Source organism: Phodopus roborovskii, unplaced genomic scaffold (assembly GCF_943737965.1).
Source record: "Phodopus roborovskii unplaced genomic scaffold, PHOROB, whole genome shotgun sequence".
Lineage (NCBI taxonomy): Eukaryota > Metazoa > Chordata > Mammalia > Rodentia > Cricetidae > Phodopus > Phodopus roborovskii.
In genome coordinates, this window is record NW_026126611.1 from 10588542 (window position 1) to 10607091 (window position 18550).

Here is an 18550-nt window from a genome sequence, read left to right on the forward strand (position 1 = left end):
TCATTGTGTATGTATGATGTGGATCCTAGCCTGTAATGTGCATGTGTGTATGTATAAATATGAATTCTAGTCTGTAATGTGCATGTGGGTATATAAATATGATTCCTAGTCTATAACGTATGTGGGAACCTGTCTTTGTGGGCCCTTCAGTCAGATTCAGCCGACTTTGCCAGTTCTTACAGGGGAGTGTCAGTTGAGAAAGGGCAGGTAAAGATGCAAATAAAGAAGACAGAGACATAGGATAGAGTCAGGAGGGCAATCCAGTGAATAATGAACATGCCAAGTTTATTCTTCAACATTCTTAAGTGCTCCAACCGAAGGGGGACCAGGCAGAAGACTTCTATTACTATCATGTGTAAGGAGCAAACAGACTTTCTCCCCTTAGTCCTCCAAGCATTTGGTAGCCACACCTGTTATCTAGCCTTGAAGGTAAAGAGTAATCACACCTGAGCCCAAGTCTGTTGTTATTTAGATAAGACCTTGGCTACCAAAGTTGAAATATTCTGCAGTATCCAAGCCTTAGACCTTTAGGTCTTATGACTTACTAAGGACAGTTTTGAACTCTCTGACCTTGAGTCAAGATGAAGTGGAGCCATCTTTATGGGCCCGACAAGTGTGTGTGTGTGTGTGTGTGTGTGTGTGTGTGCATCCTAGCCTATAATGTGCATGTATGTAAAGAGGTGTGAGTGTGAGTAAAGTCAAAAGTCTAGAAAGGAGAACAAGGGAATGTAGTATAGGGTGAGGATGAAGACTGGAGAGTAGGGAAAAGAGCACATGGGACATGAAGAGGGAGAGGCTGGTGTGTGTGTGTGTGTGTGTGTGTGTGTGGGTAGGGAATAGACAGAGTGTGGAAGAGAACAAGAGCACTTTGTTCCAAAACGTTCTAACGGTGTCTAACACATTAGCTTAAAAACTGAAAACACGAAAATGCTATGATGAAGAAACAACCGATGATGCTGAACAGACAAAAAAACAAAACAAAAACAAAACTCCAGGGAATAAAGCTGACAGAAAATGGACAGCTTGCGCTCCGTGATTCATTCGCTCACACCCTCCTGATCATCATAATTTGATGAAGTTTGAGTTCTAGCGCACACTCGGGCGTTCTGAGATGTTCTGAGATAAAGCCAAGGGAGGTGGAGATTCAGAGTTAGAGCTTGCGCATCTGCCATCCAGGTGGAGGTGCAGAGGTTGTCTGTCCATCTGCACCCCACACAGTGTTTACACAGCTGGAGCCGCCCTTGGGTAGGTTGGGCACCATGTGACGAACCACGCTTTCTACTAGAGGGCTAAGCTGCTCCCTCTCTGGAAGTCACCCCCAAACCCCTAATTAATGCCTTCCCAGCCCTTTCCTCTTTTGTTAGTTTTTCATTGCCACACATCTGGCAGCGGAAAACCACACGCTCGCATTTATTGTCTCCACAATTTTGTGGGTCAGGAGCCCGTGAACCGCTAGCCAGCACTGGGTCCAGCTCACCCAGGTTTCTCTTGGGAGTCGCTCTCATTGGGAGGCCCTTCCAGGAAGGATCCACTGTAAAAGTATTAGCCTCGTTAGCCCTATTTGTTCCCTGAGTTTGTAAGCATGGGGGCCCCCTGCTTGTAAGCATGGGGGCTGCATGCAGGTCCTGGTCATCACCCTACTCCACAGAGTTCACAGGAGGCCTGTGAGTCTGCACCACAGCTTTGTTAATGTCTGTCCTTTCCTTCTCGCCCAGCTTTAGGCACCCCAGGGAGCCCAATCTGTGTTGGCTCAAGTACAGTTGGGGGATGGGCAGTCCTGGACCTAGTGGGGATTTTACCGTTACAGACAGACAAATAGCTCTTCAGCTAGGGAGTGTGACTTCATGGTCACTGCTTCCCCTCCAAGCTGAAATTTTGTCTGGCTTGAGCTTTCTAATGACTTTTAAAGGCTGGGTCTGGTTATTTATACACATAGGACTGTGTTGAACCTTCAAGGCAATAATTAGCAAGTTGAGTTAGAAGATCAATGTCCTCTCTTAGGGGTGTATTACAAGCAAACATTTGGTGACATAACTTTGTAATGTATCCTGTTATCTAACCAAAAAATATTCTTTGCCTTCCAGATGAACAAGAGATTGTACAGAAGCGCACCTTCACGAAATGGATCAATTCCCACCTGGCCAAGGTAAAGCAAACCTCCCAGAGTTAGAGGCTCATCTTATTGGAGCCAACAATAATTCTGAGCTTCATGCTGGTGAGGATCACATAGAGCACTTTGTAAAGGAAGGCTACCGTCACCACTGCTGTTTGGTGATGTTGGCAATATTATGGGTTGGTTATCTGCTCCTTAAGTGCAGGGTTTGCTAAGCACCTCTGGGAGAGAATGAGTTGACAGCTGGCCAAGAGATGCTATTTTATGAACCTTGAGAAAATAATGCACTCTGTTGCTGCTTCTACTGTATTGTGTGTTTCGTGTTGGAGGGAGGATTTGTGCTGGATTTTTGTCTGCTTGTGTTGATTCCAATTAGGACAGAAAGGAGCAATGAATAGTCTGTTCTGTGCAAGGGACTTTATGCGAGCCAATGCTGATCCCCACCCCCCCAAACCCTCCACCCTGCACCTCCTACCCCCCACCCCCACCCCCTGCTGGAGAGGGGGCTTTGGGGCAGTAGGACAGGTTACACTGCAATCATCCAAGAGAGTCTACATTAGGTTGTTAGGGGACCATGCTGTGGTTGTTAGGTGACTATGTGTCCACATATGATACTGTCTTTCAAAGTAAATGCTAATATGAAATGACTTTGACCTTAGCATGTCACCATAAATTATTCTGCTGTGCAGCTGATTGAGAAAAAGAACAGACTACTAAGAGACATCATTAAAAAAAAAAAAAAATAGAATCCCATTGACAGGACAGTTACCTGAATTCTGTGGAGGGTGGTGCTCCTGTATATGAAGCTACTCTTCCTGGGAGACTTCTACTGTAGTTTGACTCCTCAGCAATGAATGTTATTGTCTCACAGTCCCAGGGATCAATCTTCTAGAAGAATCGGTTTTCTTCAAGGCCTTACTGGCTTGCCTTTTCCTTCCTTCTTCTGGTACCCTCACATGAAGGAAAGAGAGAGCTCTGGTCTTCTTCCTGCAAGGACTTAACAGTCTCACCATGGAGACCCAGCTGTGACTCTGTTTAAGCCTAATTACCATGGAAAGGCTCTGCCCCTAAACCTCTTCACAGGTGGATTGAGACTTTCAACATCTGGATTTAGAGGCATTCCAAACATCTAACCGATGATAGGCCCTGAGTTTAGTCTGAAGTCTTAAGAATTGAAGCAAAGGGAAACTCCTCTTATATTCCTAATATACGCTGGGAACTCAGCCCTAGGATGGGGCAGTCATCAGCCTGCCTCCCCGTCATGGCTGACATTTCCCTATGTAGTAATCCCCAGTATAGATAGCTTTGTGTATTGGGATTGTTGAAGATACTCTGACAACAAAACAACTTGAAGAAAAGCTCAAACGTGTTACATTCCTTTGTTACAACCCCCTCCCCATATATACTTTCTGCAATCTTCTGCTGACATCTGTCAATGAAAGTAAGAAAAATGGCCAATGCCTCAAAATAGTTGTGTTTTTATTTTCTGGTAATCTAAATGTTGGTTTTAGTTTTCCATGATAAATCAGGACATTTCATCTATGTGAACATCAAAGGAGGAAAATGTTGAGTTAGCCAGGAAAAAAATTAACTTATTTCTAGACTGCAGAGTATGGATGTACAGGATCTGACAACAAACACGAGAAAATGTGTAGCTATAATGATAAATCCTAAATTCTTTGATAGTATCTTATCATCTTTAGTGTTTTAACAAGCTAAAATTATGTTTAAATATATTAGAGAATAATTTAAGTGTCCTTATTATTGTAAGGAATATACCATTCCCTCAGAATCTCTTTAGGATATTGACTACATTCAAAATCTCCTTTAAAAACAGATCCTGACAGGTATACAGACAGGGATGCAGAGATGAGATACAAAACTGTTGGTATCTCTGTCCTGTCTGAAGTCATCAAGTTTTGGATCCATGGGGACATATTCAGAGATGTTCATAGATGTTAATGTGTGTGTGTGTGTGTGTGTGTGTGAGAGAGAGAGAGAGAGAGAGAGAGAGAGAGAGAGAGAGAGAGAGAGAGAGGGAGAGGGAGGGAGAGGGAGAGGGAGGGAGAGAGAAAGAAAGAGAATAGTACATACAGTCACACACACATTCATGTGTACACACACACACACACACACACACACACACACACAGGTTCACAGAGCAAATGGAAATGTATGATGTTGCATTCTGGGAACCAGAAGGCCAGAATACTGGGAAGAATCACCCTTGCCTCTTTCTAATTTAGGATGGAGAATGTCTAGGTTTGCAACATTGTATCCTCTCCCATGGAGAATGTCTGGGTTTGCAACACTGTATCCTCTACCCAAGTAGAATGTCTGGGTTTGCAACACTGTATCCTCTACCCAATGGAGAATGTCTGGGTTTGCAACACTGTATCCTCTCCCATGGAGAATGTTGGGGTTTGCAATACTGTATCCTTTACCCAATGGAGAATGTCTGGGTTTGCAACACTGTATCCTCCACCTCTGTTTGAATCATGGTCTGTGCCCACAATTCCATCTTCATATAAAGATGTTGGTCACATCCAGGTGTTGGTGGTGCACACCTTTAATCCCAGCACTCAGGAAGCAGAGGCAAGTGGATCTCTGTGAGTTCAAGGCCAGCCTGATCTACAGAGCTAGTTCCAGGACAGGCTCCAAAGCAATACAGAGAAACCCTGTCTCGAAACAAACAAACAAACAAAAAAGGTGCTGGTCACACTGGGTTAAGATCCATGGGAATGAGTCCTTTTGACTTGATTCACTCTGCATAGACCCTATTTCCAAATAGAGCAGCACTCTAAAGTAATGGAGTTAGGGTTTCAATGCACATTTTGGGAGTGTTAACGCTGTGCAGAAGACATCTATAAAGAGCACATATTCCTTTTTTGTACCAAATTCAATCCAGCTGTTACTTTAAAAGGATCAGTTAGGATCTCTAGGTTGAAGATCTATAGAGCTAGGCTAATTATACTAAGTGACATGCTCACGGATAGGAAACATCACCCCAGTGGCAGCTTTCGTTTTCCCAGTTATCTTTCCACCAACAGCATATTACGTGAGAACACTTTCTTAACTGAGTTTCGCTCCCATCCCTTCCCTTGCATACACTCTGGTGGACCCAGTAGTGCACCAACACAAGAAGACAATAGAGCAAAGGGGTCAAGGTAAATGCCTACACCCACCCGTTCTTCCTTGCTTTATTAAAGCTGTAGTGTGCTGAAATGTTCTTTGAGATTTATTAAAGCCCACTTGAGGACTCAGAAAGCAAAGCCAGCCTTGAGCTATAGAGCCAGGCAGTGGTGGCACAGGCCCCAGGTCCCAGGATTAAGAGGTAGAGGGGTCTCTGTTAGTTCAAGGCCACCATGGTCTACACAAGAGTGACGAGTAACAGAGCTCTGCCTTCCATCGCCGCACCTAGGATCACATGCCTTTAATCCCAACATTAGGGAGGTATATAAGACAGGAGCAAGGTGAAGAGCTGGGACTCATTCCCCAGCCACATTGAGAATAGGAAGACATTGAAGTCTCAGGATTCTCCAGTCACACCGAGGAGAGCAAAGCAGTCTGGGATTTCAGTCTGAGTTTTTGTGGAGCCAGGATCGCCTTTCATTCTGAGGTAGACGTAAGAGGTAGTGGCCGGCTGCTTTGCTCTTCTGATCTTCAGCTTGAACCCCAGTATCTGTTTCTGGGTCATTTATTTTTCATGTTACACTGTACTACCTATGTGAGGTCATGAATATGTTAAGTAGCTTGCTTTATATACTTTTCCAGTGTACTCACAAATCAAAACATCACCTCATACACTGTAAATATATTCAATGTTTAGCTGTTAAGCATACCTTAATAAGTCTAGAGGAGTTGAATTGAAAATAAATTATTTCCAAATGTGCGATTTATGTGGTTACAAAAGGAATCCAACTCAAAATGCTGCAAATTCATTAGCTTGAACACTGTATGGATAGTGTGAGTTTGGGGCTCACGAGGTTTATGGAGATTAATAAATATTTTGATAAAGGTTGTCATAGTTTCCTCCATCAAACTATATCATATTCACATATTGACAGATACTTTGGAATGCTGCTTGACAGCCTAAGTGATATTCTCGGTACTGAAAACGAAACCAGGAACAAAACAGAAAAAAAGAATTTCTGTCAGCAGTGTAGCTAGCTAAAGGTGACTGGATTCCGGATGCATTTTGAAAATAAGGCCAGTATAATTTGAGGATGGACCAGTAACTAGGTGTGAGCAATGGGGAGGTGTCAAATACAACCCCATATGTATTATGCACAGGAAAGAATGAGGGCATGTGCTGGCTCCGTGCTACATAGCAAAAAAATTATTGTACAAAAATAATAGTAAATCATTACTGATAGAGCTTTCTCTGGCATGCTTGAAGCTGGGCCAGCTGAAGGGAGATATTGCCTTTGGGGCCTTTATTTGATGATGAATTAAATAATCAAGGACATGGAAATGGTTATGCTCACCATTAGAGGAAATGAAACAGAATGGAAGCATCTCCCCACCGCTGCCAGAGAACGGTGGGAAATGACCGGAGTGTTTCCATAAGAGCACTGCACGGGAAGTAGATGCACACACAATATTTGAATTACCTTGTTTGTGGAGCTACTGAGAATGTCTTTTATTTTCTGAATGACATGCAAACTCTTTTCGATGTTACCTTAAGTTTAGTTAGATGCTGCCTGTAGGCATCATCATGGTCTTGCTCACTCTGGTCCAAGACTAGCTTGGTATTTTTGATAGATTTTAGTGTAGTAGGCTCTTGGCCAACCTTTCCAGAGGTGACTCACCCGGACATCTGCTGGCCAACCCCCCCTGCCCTTTCTGTTCGTCTCTCTGTTCCTGTTGTTATGTGTTGTCCCCACCCTGCAGATCGCCATCAAGGGGGGGGGTTCCCCATGAGGGCTCCAGGATGGAAAACTCACCATCTATACTTTCCCTTAGCCTGCATCCTTCGCTGAGCCATATAAGTGAGATGGAGTAGTCTGTTTCTGTGAATGCAGGGCCATCTGCTGCACAGAGGGCTCGGGGTACATAGAATAAGACTAGATTCATCCATCTTCTCATCACCTCCCAACACCTTATGCAGAAGGCAGTACTGTGAATATACCAGGCCGTGATCTGGTATCATGCTTAGCAACCCTTAACTATGTTTACAGTATGTGTCCCACCTAAAGAAAGTGATCATCTGTGACATGAACTCCCCCTTAGACATTTTCTAGTCCAGCTTTACTGATGTCACTAAATATCTAACTAGTATTAACCACAAGGTATATGTACTTCATTTTAAAGTGACACACGGAAGCATTTTGTGGCATAAAACATTTGGTCAACTCTGCCCAAATGATGACCAAACACAAGGATGGAAAGTGGGTGCCTGGGTTGGTCCTGGGAAGTGAAAGGAATCTTTCTCTCTTTACATTGCAAATCTATTTTATAACTGTGTGACATTGAGTGACTGATTCCCTAAAACATTGGCAACCACGTGATGCGACAGTTCTGTTGCTGGGTTTGTTCCTTAAGAATTGAGAGTAGCATGGCCCACAAATGTCAGTACCTCCAGCTCTTGGCATCCATATGCAGCTGTGGCTAGAAGGTTGAAACACCATACCCGCAGAGAGAGGAATAGAGTTTCAGGATATGTTGTGTTACCACACAGAATCTTACTCACTGGAAGCAGAGGGAGGGATTCTACTACCTGCCCCAAAGTGGAGGGGCCTCCAGGACACTTTGCTAAATGAAACAAGCCAGTCACCAAATGACAGATACTTCACCACTCTGCTTTTATGGGGTATCAAGTGTGGTCAAAACGCCTAAAAAGGAACAAGGAGGTGGTTTTTAGGTGGTTTCAGCATGGTTAAATAAATATTTAATAATTGAACTAATATAAGAACAGTCTAGTCCCTCTGATCACAAACAGTCCCATCTTGCAGAAGTCACTCGAATCTCATCATCCAGTGGGAGGGAGAGATGTTAGGAACATAAATGTATCACATCCAGAACAACGCTTCAAGGCTGAAAGTTGGGCATATAGGCATGCACTAGCAAGAGAGCAAAATTCATATTGGAAGGTTTGCCCCTAAGCGGATGTGGCTGAAAGGGTTCCAGACATCTCAGTCTAAGAGGGAAATGCTGGCAGGGCAGGAAAGGGTTAACTCGGCACTCTGCCATGGCCCTCCTCAGGGTCTAGGAAATAGCCATGGTGGCTTCCAGGAGACAGCCTGCTAAGGCCTTGTGCTGTACACTATTTACAAGCGTGCGTTTCTGGGTCAGGGCTTCAGTCATACTGTTCTGCTGAGATTAGGTCATTTGTAGACCGCATGGTTTAGACAATTTTTTCCCTTGAAATTGAGGAGAGAAGGAAGGGTAGAACCTGAGTGTCCACAGTCAGGCATGGGGACATGGGGGCACACAAACTCCCAGTAAAGACCCTGGGTGGCATTTCCGGCTCTCAGTACTCAGTACTGTGTTGCCACAGGTTAATGATGTGCATGTCCACCGGACTCCACTTAGGAAGAGACCAACTGCTTACTTTGGAAGCCTGTAATTTTTCTTGCCCTTCATTCCAGGTGCCCCCCCCCCAATGATTTAATTCACGTTCTTTTTGTTGAAGTAAAGTGTCCCCTGCCACCAAGACTTGAACAGGTTCCCGGTGTTCTATGAGCCGCAAACTCTGAGAATAGCCTTGAGACCTCAGCATGCTACTGTACCCATTGTGGAGAAGGGCACAGGGTAGAGTAGCTTTGCAACATCCACTAACAATGCATTCGCCTGCCACTAACTACTGTGACACAATTTGTCCTCAACCATCATCTGCACTAAAGCAGAGAATGTGAAGTGCTCAGGATGGACTATGACACAAACATGGTCGGGGACACACTGTGAGTCAGACTGACTTGTACCTGTGCCAATACGGTAAATTCGCATGGTGTTCCTGTTGCTATAGTCCAGTCGTTCTCAAATCCGCATGGGACAGTGGTTTAGTTAAGAAAGTCATTGCTTCTAGCTGAGTTAGCTGCCACTTCAGCTCACCGGTCAATACTTTTCTTAGTGACATTAAATAAGTCATCTTTATAGGCTCGCGCATCCTGGGAAATGAATGCCAATACCTCCCCCCCCCTTTCTCCCAGGCTTGCTACCCAACCAGGTGGCTCCCTTGACAACACATCTGGGCTCTGTGATCTTAGCCAGTGTCTTGGTCTTACTGAGATCCAGACTCCTACTTTGTAAAATTGAAATAAAATAAATGTATAGTTCATATCAGAGTTCTAAGCATATTTGCATGTCCAACAGTATTCTGTTCATTCTCCGTTCTCCATTCTACTCTGCTCTCGTCCTTATTCAAAGATATAGCAGGTTTAAGTACATAAACATCTGTAGTGGATGCCAAGCACTGGGCATCATATATGTACTCTCTATGACTATTTTGTAATATTTCCTTTATTTTCCATTTATATATACTTTTTAAATGTAAAGTTTCTTCAATTTTTCATGCCATAAAATGGCTATTTGTGATAAGATTTTTCTTCAACTATTCTCTCATGCCCTCTACCTATAAAGGAATTCTTTATCAGGACATAACATTGATGTGAAATAGCAAATATGGGCATTCCACCACAAAAAATATTACAAAGCAGATGGTGGGTAAGAACTCAATATATGCACATGCCTACAGGCTAGTAAATAAATACCAGTTATTTTCTCTCTCTCTCCTCATACACACACACTCATACACACCTGCACACACCATAGTCACACACACAAATTAACACCACACACACAAACTCACCACACACTCCCTCACTCACACTAGGAATACACCAAGCCCCCTGGCATGCACAATTGTATAAACAAACATTTTTAAAAGGAGGGAGACACTTGATCTTCTTGAAGTTCCGAAAGGAAGGTAGTGGTCCTTGTTACAAAGCATCTCTTCGGGCAGACAGGAGGTAGAAATGGGGAATGCATCCTGACTCACCCTTCTGAGCAAATGCACTATCCAGGGTCTCAACATGCAATGCCAGCTCCTCAGCCATGAAGGTTTGTGCATGGTCTCTGGGTTTCTAGAAATATTAGAGGGTGGGCAGTCCTTTTCAAGCCACACCATAGGATGTAGACCTTATTTGAAGAAGCTTCTAGGAAGAATAGCACAAAAGAAAAGCATTTTCGGTTTTGGTGTAAGAAGGGGTCCATTTTTCAGCACTTGGACTTGGCAGAAAAATGTTCAGTTTCCACTGAATACGGATTGCTAAAACCAAAGGGGACTGAGATGAGTAAGATTTATAAATATTCTACTAAAAAAAAAAATCCCAACTTAGCCTTGTCATGGTCATGATTCTATCAGTTCTTGAAAAGCAGTGGGAACAAAACCACAGTCTCTACTTCCCGTTACATCAGGCTCCAATCAATTATCCTCATTTCTGTCTGTCTTTTGCCTTCCAACCCTATGATCTAAGTCTGGCCAAAGAAGTCATATTGGTGCTGTATCTGTACGTGTAACCAACCACAGAGCTACTTCAGCCGAAAGATTTCCTGTCTGTCTCCTGAAAAATAAATGTACGGTGGTCATCAAAATTATCCTGTGATGTACAGAAATGATACTTGATAAAAAAAAATGGGATTTTTAAAAAATATTCTGGAGTGATTTCTGATAAATAGATACATTTTGATAAATAGATATATATTGATTTTACACACTGCTTATTTTCGTTCACTGAGTCATCCAAGCAGGCAATCAGAAATACATATAAGGGTCTTCTACTTAAGGGAGCTCACTCCTGGAAGGCAAAAGGGGAAAAAGGTAGGGAGGGAGGTAGAGAGGGAGGAAGAGGGAGGGAGGGAAGGAGGGAGGGCGACTCAGGGGTCATATCATGCAGACAATTTTGTGAAGAACAAGATGCCCAATTGAGTTTGACCGCATCAAAGGAGCAAAGGAGAGAAGAAAGAGAGGATGATGGGGAGAAGGAAAACGAAGGAAATGAGAAGGGAAAGAGGAAGGGAAGGAAGCACAAGAAAAGAAGGAAGTAGAGAGACAGAGCGTAGGGAGGGAGGTTGAGAGTCATGCTGACAGACCTTAGAGCGTTTGGAGGAATGGTGTCAGCAACACCAGGCAGAGGACAGCGAGCTGAGGCCCTGTCCAGTAGTCACTCTGACTCTTCCAAAGGCCGTTTTCAGAAGTACCATGGAGCACTGTACTCCAAAGATGGAGGTGTGTGTGTGTGTGTTCAGTGTCAGATTGTCCATCCATGTTTTCGTCTACTATGTTATCACCCATGCATCTCATCGCTCATGCATGTTATCACCTTGCGTGCTATAATCTATGCATGTTGTCACCCCTGCAAGTTACCATCATGTATTCTATCATCTATGCATGCCATCATCCCTGCATGTTATCACCCATGTAACATCACAGCTTTGGTGACAAAGTTCTTGTAATGTTTATTATTTTGTGGGAATTTCTAGTTTCCTTTACTTTTCCTTATGTATCTAGGAAAAACTTTATTTGCATTTTCTAACTAAATTTTTCCTTACTGCTTTGCTTCATTTAAGTTATTAAGATACAAGTTGGTACTTTGAGTTATACCTGTAATCTGCTTTTAATGGCGTTTAATGGGTAATACAATAATTTGCTTGATATCACATTGGTTTTTCATTGTAATGGCTTTTTATTCTAAATAATGTGACTTATGTACTTGGGATATAAAGTCCATATTAAATTTTTGCTATATAATTAAGAAGCAGCATGAATGGTGGGATTTGATCAGGAATGATTACAAACACAAATGCTGTTATTTCTGAACATGTATTTCACAGCATGAGGACAAAATGTGTTCAGCTATTCATTTCAGAAAGAGAGAAATGCATTTAAAATTAGAACTATAACATTCAGCTTCCATAATTCATGCAGTCAGTGAGAGATATAGAAATGGCTCATGTCAGTGGGCAGAGGAGAAATGGGACCTCAGTAAAACATTGTGTGTCTCTGTATCTCTACCTAGAACACACACACACACACACACACACACACACACACACACACACACCAGTTGAAGGACAAGCATTAGGCCTTTAACAAAGTTCAGCAGGAGTCAGGAAACTATGGAGCTTGTCTGACAGATGGCAAAGTTTTGTTTCTGGGACTCAGTGGTGAGCACATCCCTCTCTCTGGGCCGCCAACATTAAACCATTACCTCTTTACCTACTGCGGCTATTCCAAGCTCTCTGCTGAGCTTCAGCCTGCTCAGAACTTCAACAACTCTCATTCATGTTCACGATGACTATAGAGACATCGGCGACTTGAACCGGTCTTTTTCTTTTGCATACAGGTGTGGAGAGGGCTCTGTGTACTGCTGTGCTTAGGGCCTCCTGACGGAGGCCCCTCTGAGGGAGGTGTGCTGGGTGTACTACTTTGTGAGGCACACTCCGGGGACACCTGTGTGTTCCTGTTGCCTTGGGGGAAGTGTTCTCCAGAGGCTGAAGCTCCTTGAGCCCCATGAGGTGCCTTGTTCGTGGTAAAGTGACATTGCTCCCCTGTGGTCTGGAACAGACCCCGTTATTTTGTCGGATTCTGCTTTCATCTCTGATACTCTTTAGTTGATAGAGTTTTCTTTTCCCCCTTATCTGATGCCAGCTCGCCCTTTGTTAAAAACTCTCTTTCTAGAAAGGAGCTGGTATATAAATTAAAGCCTAAGCATTAAACAATGAGGCTTTAATCGGATTAACTTATTGAAAACAGATTGTTTTCTTAGAGGACATTCTGATCAGTTTCCCCTTCCCCGATTCCTCCCTATGCTTCCTCACCCATCCAAATCCACACTCTTTCTTTCTCATTAGAATACATACATGTAAATACTAATACTAATACTAATAATATAAATAAGAAGACCAAACAGACCAGAGTAGGACAAAAGAAACAGGGAAAAAGAGAGCCACAGAAAAGGCACAAAAAACATATACAGATGCCGAGACACACAAATGCATGTGCACAGAAAACATATAAACAAAAGATCTGAAGGGGGAAAACGGCTTTAAAAAAGGCTGTGAGACAAAAATCCCTCCACAGACACCACTGAGTTTGTTTCGTGTTAGCCATCCTCATCGGAGAAACTAATCTTTCCCATGTGAGCAGTTACCAATTACAGATAGCTTCTGGGTTAGGGATGGGGGCTTGTGTCTACTTCCCCTTTCAACATTAGGACCTCCGCTGTCTCAGACCTGTGCCTGCCCTGTGTGTTCTGCCAAACACCCCACGGGTTCAGATGTTCACTAGTCCTGTTGTGACCAGAAGGCCTTGTTTCCTTACAGTCTCCCATCCCCACTGGGCTCTTACACACAGTCTTTCTGCCTCCCCTGCTTTAGAGTTCCCTGAGTCCTGAGGGGAGGGCTATGAGGGCAGCATCCCGTTCAGGGCTGAGTATTTGAAGATCTCTCACTCTCCCGCACACTGGCCCCTTGTGAGCCTCTGTATTTATTCCCACCTCCTGCAGGAAGAAGTCTCTCCGATGATGGATAACAGAGCAAGACACTGCTCTATGAGTATAGCAGAATGTTACTAGGAATCATTGTATTGCTATGTTCTTTCAGCAGAACACTGGTATTCTGCCTTCCCGTGGGTCCGTGGCCCATCTTCTTTCAGATTATTGGCTACCCCGGTGCTGGTCCGGCATGGGTTCCACCGTATGGGGTGAACCTTAATTCCAGTCAGGGATTGGTTACTTCCACAGCGTCTGAGCCACTATTGTGCCGGTGTATCTTATGGGCAGGTCACCACTGAAGTTCTCAGGGATTGTAGCTGGGTTGTTTTACCTTTCTCTTCTGCTAGCATGCAGACTACCTTCTAGAGCCATAAACACCAGTCAGTAGGGGTGAAGGTTCTGTGAGGGCACCAGCTTGACTTTTCTGAGTTCAGCAATGGAATATAATGAGGATTTCAGATATCCAGTTTTATTCACACTAGTCTAATTTTCTTCTTGAAGCTTCCAACATGTAGCTGGTAATTACATAAAAAGATAATCAAGGGGTCTAGAGTACAGCTTAGTGGTAGAGCATAAGCCTAGTATAAAACTGGCCTTGGTTCAGCTCATTACACAAATGGATGGATGGATGCATGCATGGATGGATGCGTGGATGGATGCATGGATGGATGGATGCATGGATGGAAGAGTATATATGAATTTCACCCCAGTGAGTGGCATTTCATCTTTCAGCGGAAACCCCCCATGGTGGTGGATGACCTTTTTGAAGACATGAAAGATGGTGTCAAGCTGCTTGCCCTGCTGGAGGTCCTGTCCGGGCAGAAACTGGTAAGGACCTTTTCTGACCATATCTGCACAGTCATGTCCATCTGGAACGACAGAATCATGTGCCAGAGGGACACTACCCACAGGAGAGAAACTTCTTCCTTAGTGATTATTAATATCCCAGAAATACTGGCCACCGGCCACCATCCATCTCCACGCCTGTTAGGGGAATGAAGAGTACATTAGCCTCTTGATGCTGTGAGCAGAGAGCACCATGACTGAAGTGGCATTGTGTAAGAGGGAAGAAGTCATCAGTGCCCTGGCGAGGTGGACAACACGGGGAAGGGGCGATCACCTGGGTCATAAATTACAAACCAACAACTACTCCACGTTAAGTGCTTGTCTGCCTTTGCTCTCTATGGCTGTGGTAAAACTCTGATCAAGCCACTGAGAGGAGGAAAGAGTTAATTTGGTCTTCAAACTCTCAGCTCATAATCCATCACTGAAGGGAGGTCAGGGTAGGAACTGGAGGCAGGCATTTGGAGGCAGGAATGGATGCAGCGGCCATGAAGGGATGCTGCATATCGGCCTGCATTCCACAGCTTGCTCAGCTTGCTTTCTGGTACAAACCAAGCTTACCTGACAGTGAGCTGGGTCCTCCCATATCCATCATTAACCAAAAAAAAAAAAAAAAAAAATGTCTTGCCTCCAGCCCAATCTGATGGAGGTTCACTCCCCAGATGACTCCAGCTTGTGTCAAACTGACAAAAAAAAAAAAAAAAAAAAAAAAAACCCTAACCATACCTGCATCTGTTTCCTACTCAAAAGAACTGTTTGTTTGTCTCTTTAGTATTTATATAGCTGTGTTGGAAATTAAGTTTGAAAGCAATATGGCACTTGCCATGTTCTTGCTGACATCCCATATCATCGATCACTTGTAACAAGAACAAAAGACTCAGAGAAGCACTTGTATGTCCCATAGAACTAGCAGAATACAAACAACATTGGTAGCAAGAAGTGAAGTACATTTTCATTATGTTATTGCATACTAAAATATGTACAAAATACGTATTTTCCATATCAGAGTATAGCAGTAAAATAAACACCTGCCATAATTGGGAAACAGGGCTCAGGAAATAATTTCAAAATGACCTGCCATGCCCTCGATATGAGGTCTGGAACGGACAATCCTCCCTCTTCTTTTATTAGGACCTTTTTGATAAATCCTTGTTATTTGTGAGAAAAAAAACAAAAACAAAATGTCAGTTCATGTAGCTTTGTGGATGGGGGGGGGGGCAATGGGACCTCAGGGCACTGACCAGACTGATCCTCGAGCTCAGAGTCGAGGGGTAGCTGAGACATGGGCATCCGTGACTGCAGTCCCCTAACGCTGCCTACCTGGTGGACAGATGTGCTGATTTGGGACTCATGTTTGCTAATAAGTTGACAACTCACCCAGATAATGCGGGGAACACGCAAGTTCTTGGGATCTGCCACCCTTCAGATGAAGGGCGTCCTTTGTAGAGGCAAAACCCAAGCTCTACTCCTGACAGCTAGAGAAGATGAGTGCGCCCAGGAGCCATCCATCACCTGGGCATTTGGGCCGCACCCGTCTCTTTCTGGGGGGGAGGGGAGGGGACCTCCAAATCTCCGTGAAACCTTCTCTCCTTGGGTTAGTGCAAATCCAGGTGAAGGGGAGCTGCTTTGGTGGGGGCTCCAGAGTTCATTCTAGAAAAACGAAAATGGGACAACCAGTCAAACAAGCAGGGACAGGAGGTGCACATCAGCCGTGGAAACTCAACCCCGGCCCCTGGGACAGGATAGACTGCACCCGGGACAGGGTAGACCGCACCCGGGACAGGGTAGACTGCATCCGGGACATGCAGGGTTGTATTCCTTCCAGGGACCCAAGGGCTGGGATCCCGCAACGTTATCTCTTGTAACGTTGCAGTCATTGGCGTAGAGATAGATGTCTTTACTTTTATCGAGTTTGTACGTTTTTCCCTAAACATAGTTCGTTGTAAGGGTTTGTTGGAAACTGCAAATCGGTGTGAATCCCATGCGAATCACTCTAGTTGTCCTCACAGGGCAGCAGATGCTTGCAGACAGGTGCCCGTCATCTTGGCTCTACTTTGGTTTCTGCTTTGGGTGATGGGAGGCATCTCTGGGCATACTGGCACACAGCACTGCTCTGGGTTGCTGCCTCAGCCTGGACCAGAGATACAAAGGTCATTGTCAGTTTGAAATGTAAGAGAATTTAGGTCAAAACAAAACAAAACAAAACAAAAAACCCTCAGGGTTTTTATGTAGTGAAGACTTGAACACTTGATTTCACAGATGGTTTTTCCATTTTTTTTTTTTTAAATCAGACTATGTTCTGTTCCTTTATCCAGGAGTGGTTGCTTGATCCTTAAAGCTTTAGGAAGTACATTTCTGAGACATGCACAGAAGCCTCAGAGCATCCCCGTTAAGTTCCCAGTGGGACCTAGCTCCAGTTGTCCTCAGCAGAAAGTTCCAGTAACACTCCTTTGATCAGCTTTCCCCCTTTCCAGTCTCATTCCCACGTCATCCTGCTTCCTTAGCTACCTGCCAATGACGCCTCGATCCACCACGTGCACCCAAATGCTTGCCTGTGCTGCACGTGCACCCAAATGCTTGCCTGTGCTGCTCAGTGGAAGGATTCCAACAGACTACACACGAGCAACAGCCAGCTCACAGCACATAGGTATATAAATGAGCTAAATGCACCGGAGAAGTATGAGTATGTGAGATTATCAGGCTGAAATCTCAGTTCCTTGATTTCCAGGTCCAAGTCCTCCTGAATTTACCTCAAGATTGGAGGAGCCTTCGTGTGAGGGTTGAGAAGGCACATTTGTCGCCTAAAATATAACTCTGGCATTGTATTTAACCAGTCACCTATCAAATCTTTGATGGACATTTAAATTCTGGGTTAAATAATTCTGGAAAAGGAGTAGTGAACTTTTGATAAAAAAAAAAAAAAAAACAGTCCTCAGTTTAAATGTCCTACTCATCCATGTATAGTTAGAGTTGCAGGATCACACGGACGACAAAAGTTTTTATAGCTTTAGATGACAGAGGGAAACTAAGATGTAAGGGCACCTTCTAACCTGACCTTTTTCAGTATTTACTGATATTAAGCCCTTGAAGGTTTTCAACCACATACGCTGGAGTTACTTTGAGACTATAAATCCGCGGTTTCAGTTTCGTACATGCCTGTGCTGTGGTCCAGAATCTCTGGAGATGAAGATCAAGGTGCAAGAGAACAAAGGCCCTGGGCATTTTCACAGAGCCTTTCAAAGCAAGAATGTGAACAAAGCATTGTCCTTAGGAGTCAGCACAGTGGGGAATTCTATCATTATCCCAGGGCGGGGTAGCTCGATAGGAGCAGTGCCCTGAGCATCACAGTAGTGCAGCCCAGGCCTCTGGCTCTGATAAGCATTCAGGAAATATGGCCAAATGGCTTATCAAATGCTGGAGTGCCAGCATCTCAGGGTGAGGTCTCTATATTCTAGTCCCCATTAGTGACCTGGCTCAGGCTCCCTTGGCTTTGGTTTTGTTTAAGGGGATTTTACATATGTTAAATTATCCTTCTTAGATTCCCCTATTGAGCTGAGTATCAACTGAGTATCACTTTTAAAGAATGTGAGCATTTGACATGTGGGAAACAAAAAACGGCAAGCCAAAACACAACTCAAACAGTAGGGACACGGTGGTCACATCCCCACAGCTGTTGAGAAGTTCTTTACATCTGTTTTTCTTGACCTGGAAGCATGCTGTTTAGAAGCCTCTTTATCACTTTGCATCCTGGGGAGCCCCGTAACCCACTCAGACAGGACCAGGACCAGTAAAAGCTTCAGTGCCAGTAGCCCCTCAGATTCATCTCGGGACTCTTAGTCACTGAGAAGATCTTGATTGTGCTGTGTGCCCTGCCTACACAGGGCTACACAGAGACAAGCTGAAGTCTCTCAGCTCTGCAGTCTGAATATGACACTACCTCTAGAGAAACACAGATGAGTGAAGTATGGATGACATCAGCCTAGTAGTGAGACTAGCCACTAGCTTGGATCCATTATTGTCAAATAAATAAATAAATAAAACAGGTACAAACATGAGTTAAGATGATAAAACAGTTATTTAGTTGGTCTAAGTTCCCTTG

The 18550-nt window shown here is 44.0% G+C and overlaps 1 protein-coding gene across 1 annotated transcript in view; it reads left to right on the forward strand.

Moving 5' to 3' along the window:
- Positions 1 to 18550, forward strand: part of Syne1 (spectrin repeat containing nuclear envelope protein 1) — a 419055-nt gene that overhangs the window by 61832 nt on the left and 338673 nt on the right. Inside the window, exons 2-3 of the mRNA XM_051205995.1 lie at positions 2085 to 2146; positions 14341 to 14436. Coding sequence (XP_051061952.1) covers positions 2085 to 2146; positions 14341 to 14436 — 158 coding nt within the window. The remainder of the gene's footprint in view (positions 1 to 2084; positions 2147 to 14340; positions 14437 to 18550) is intronic.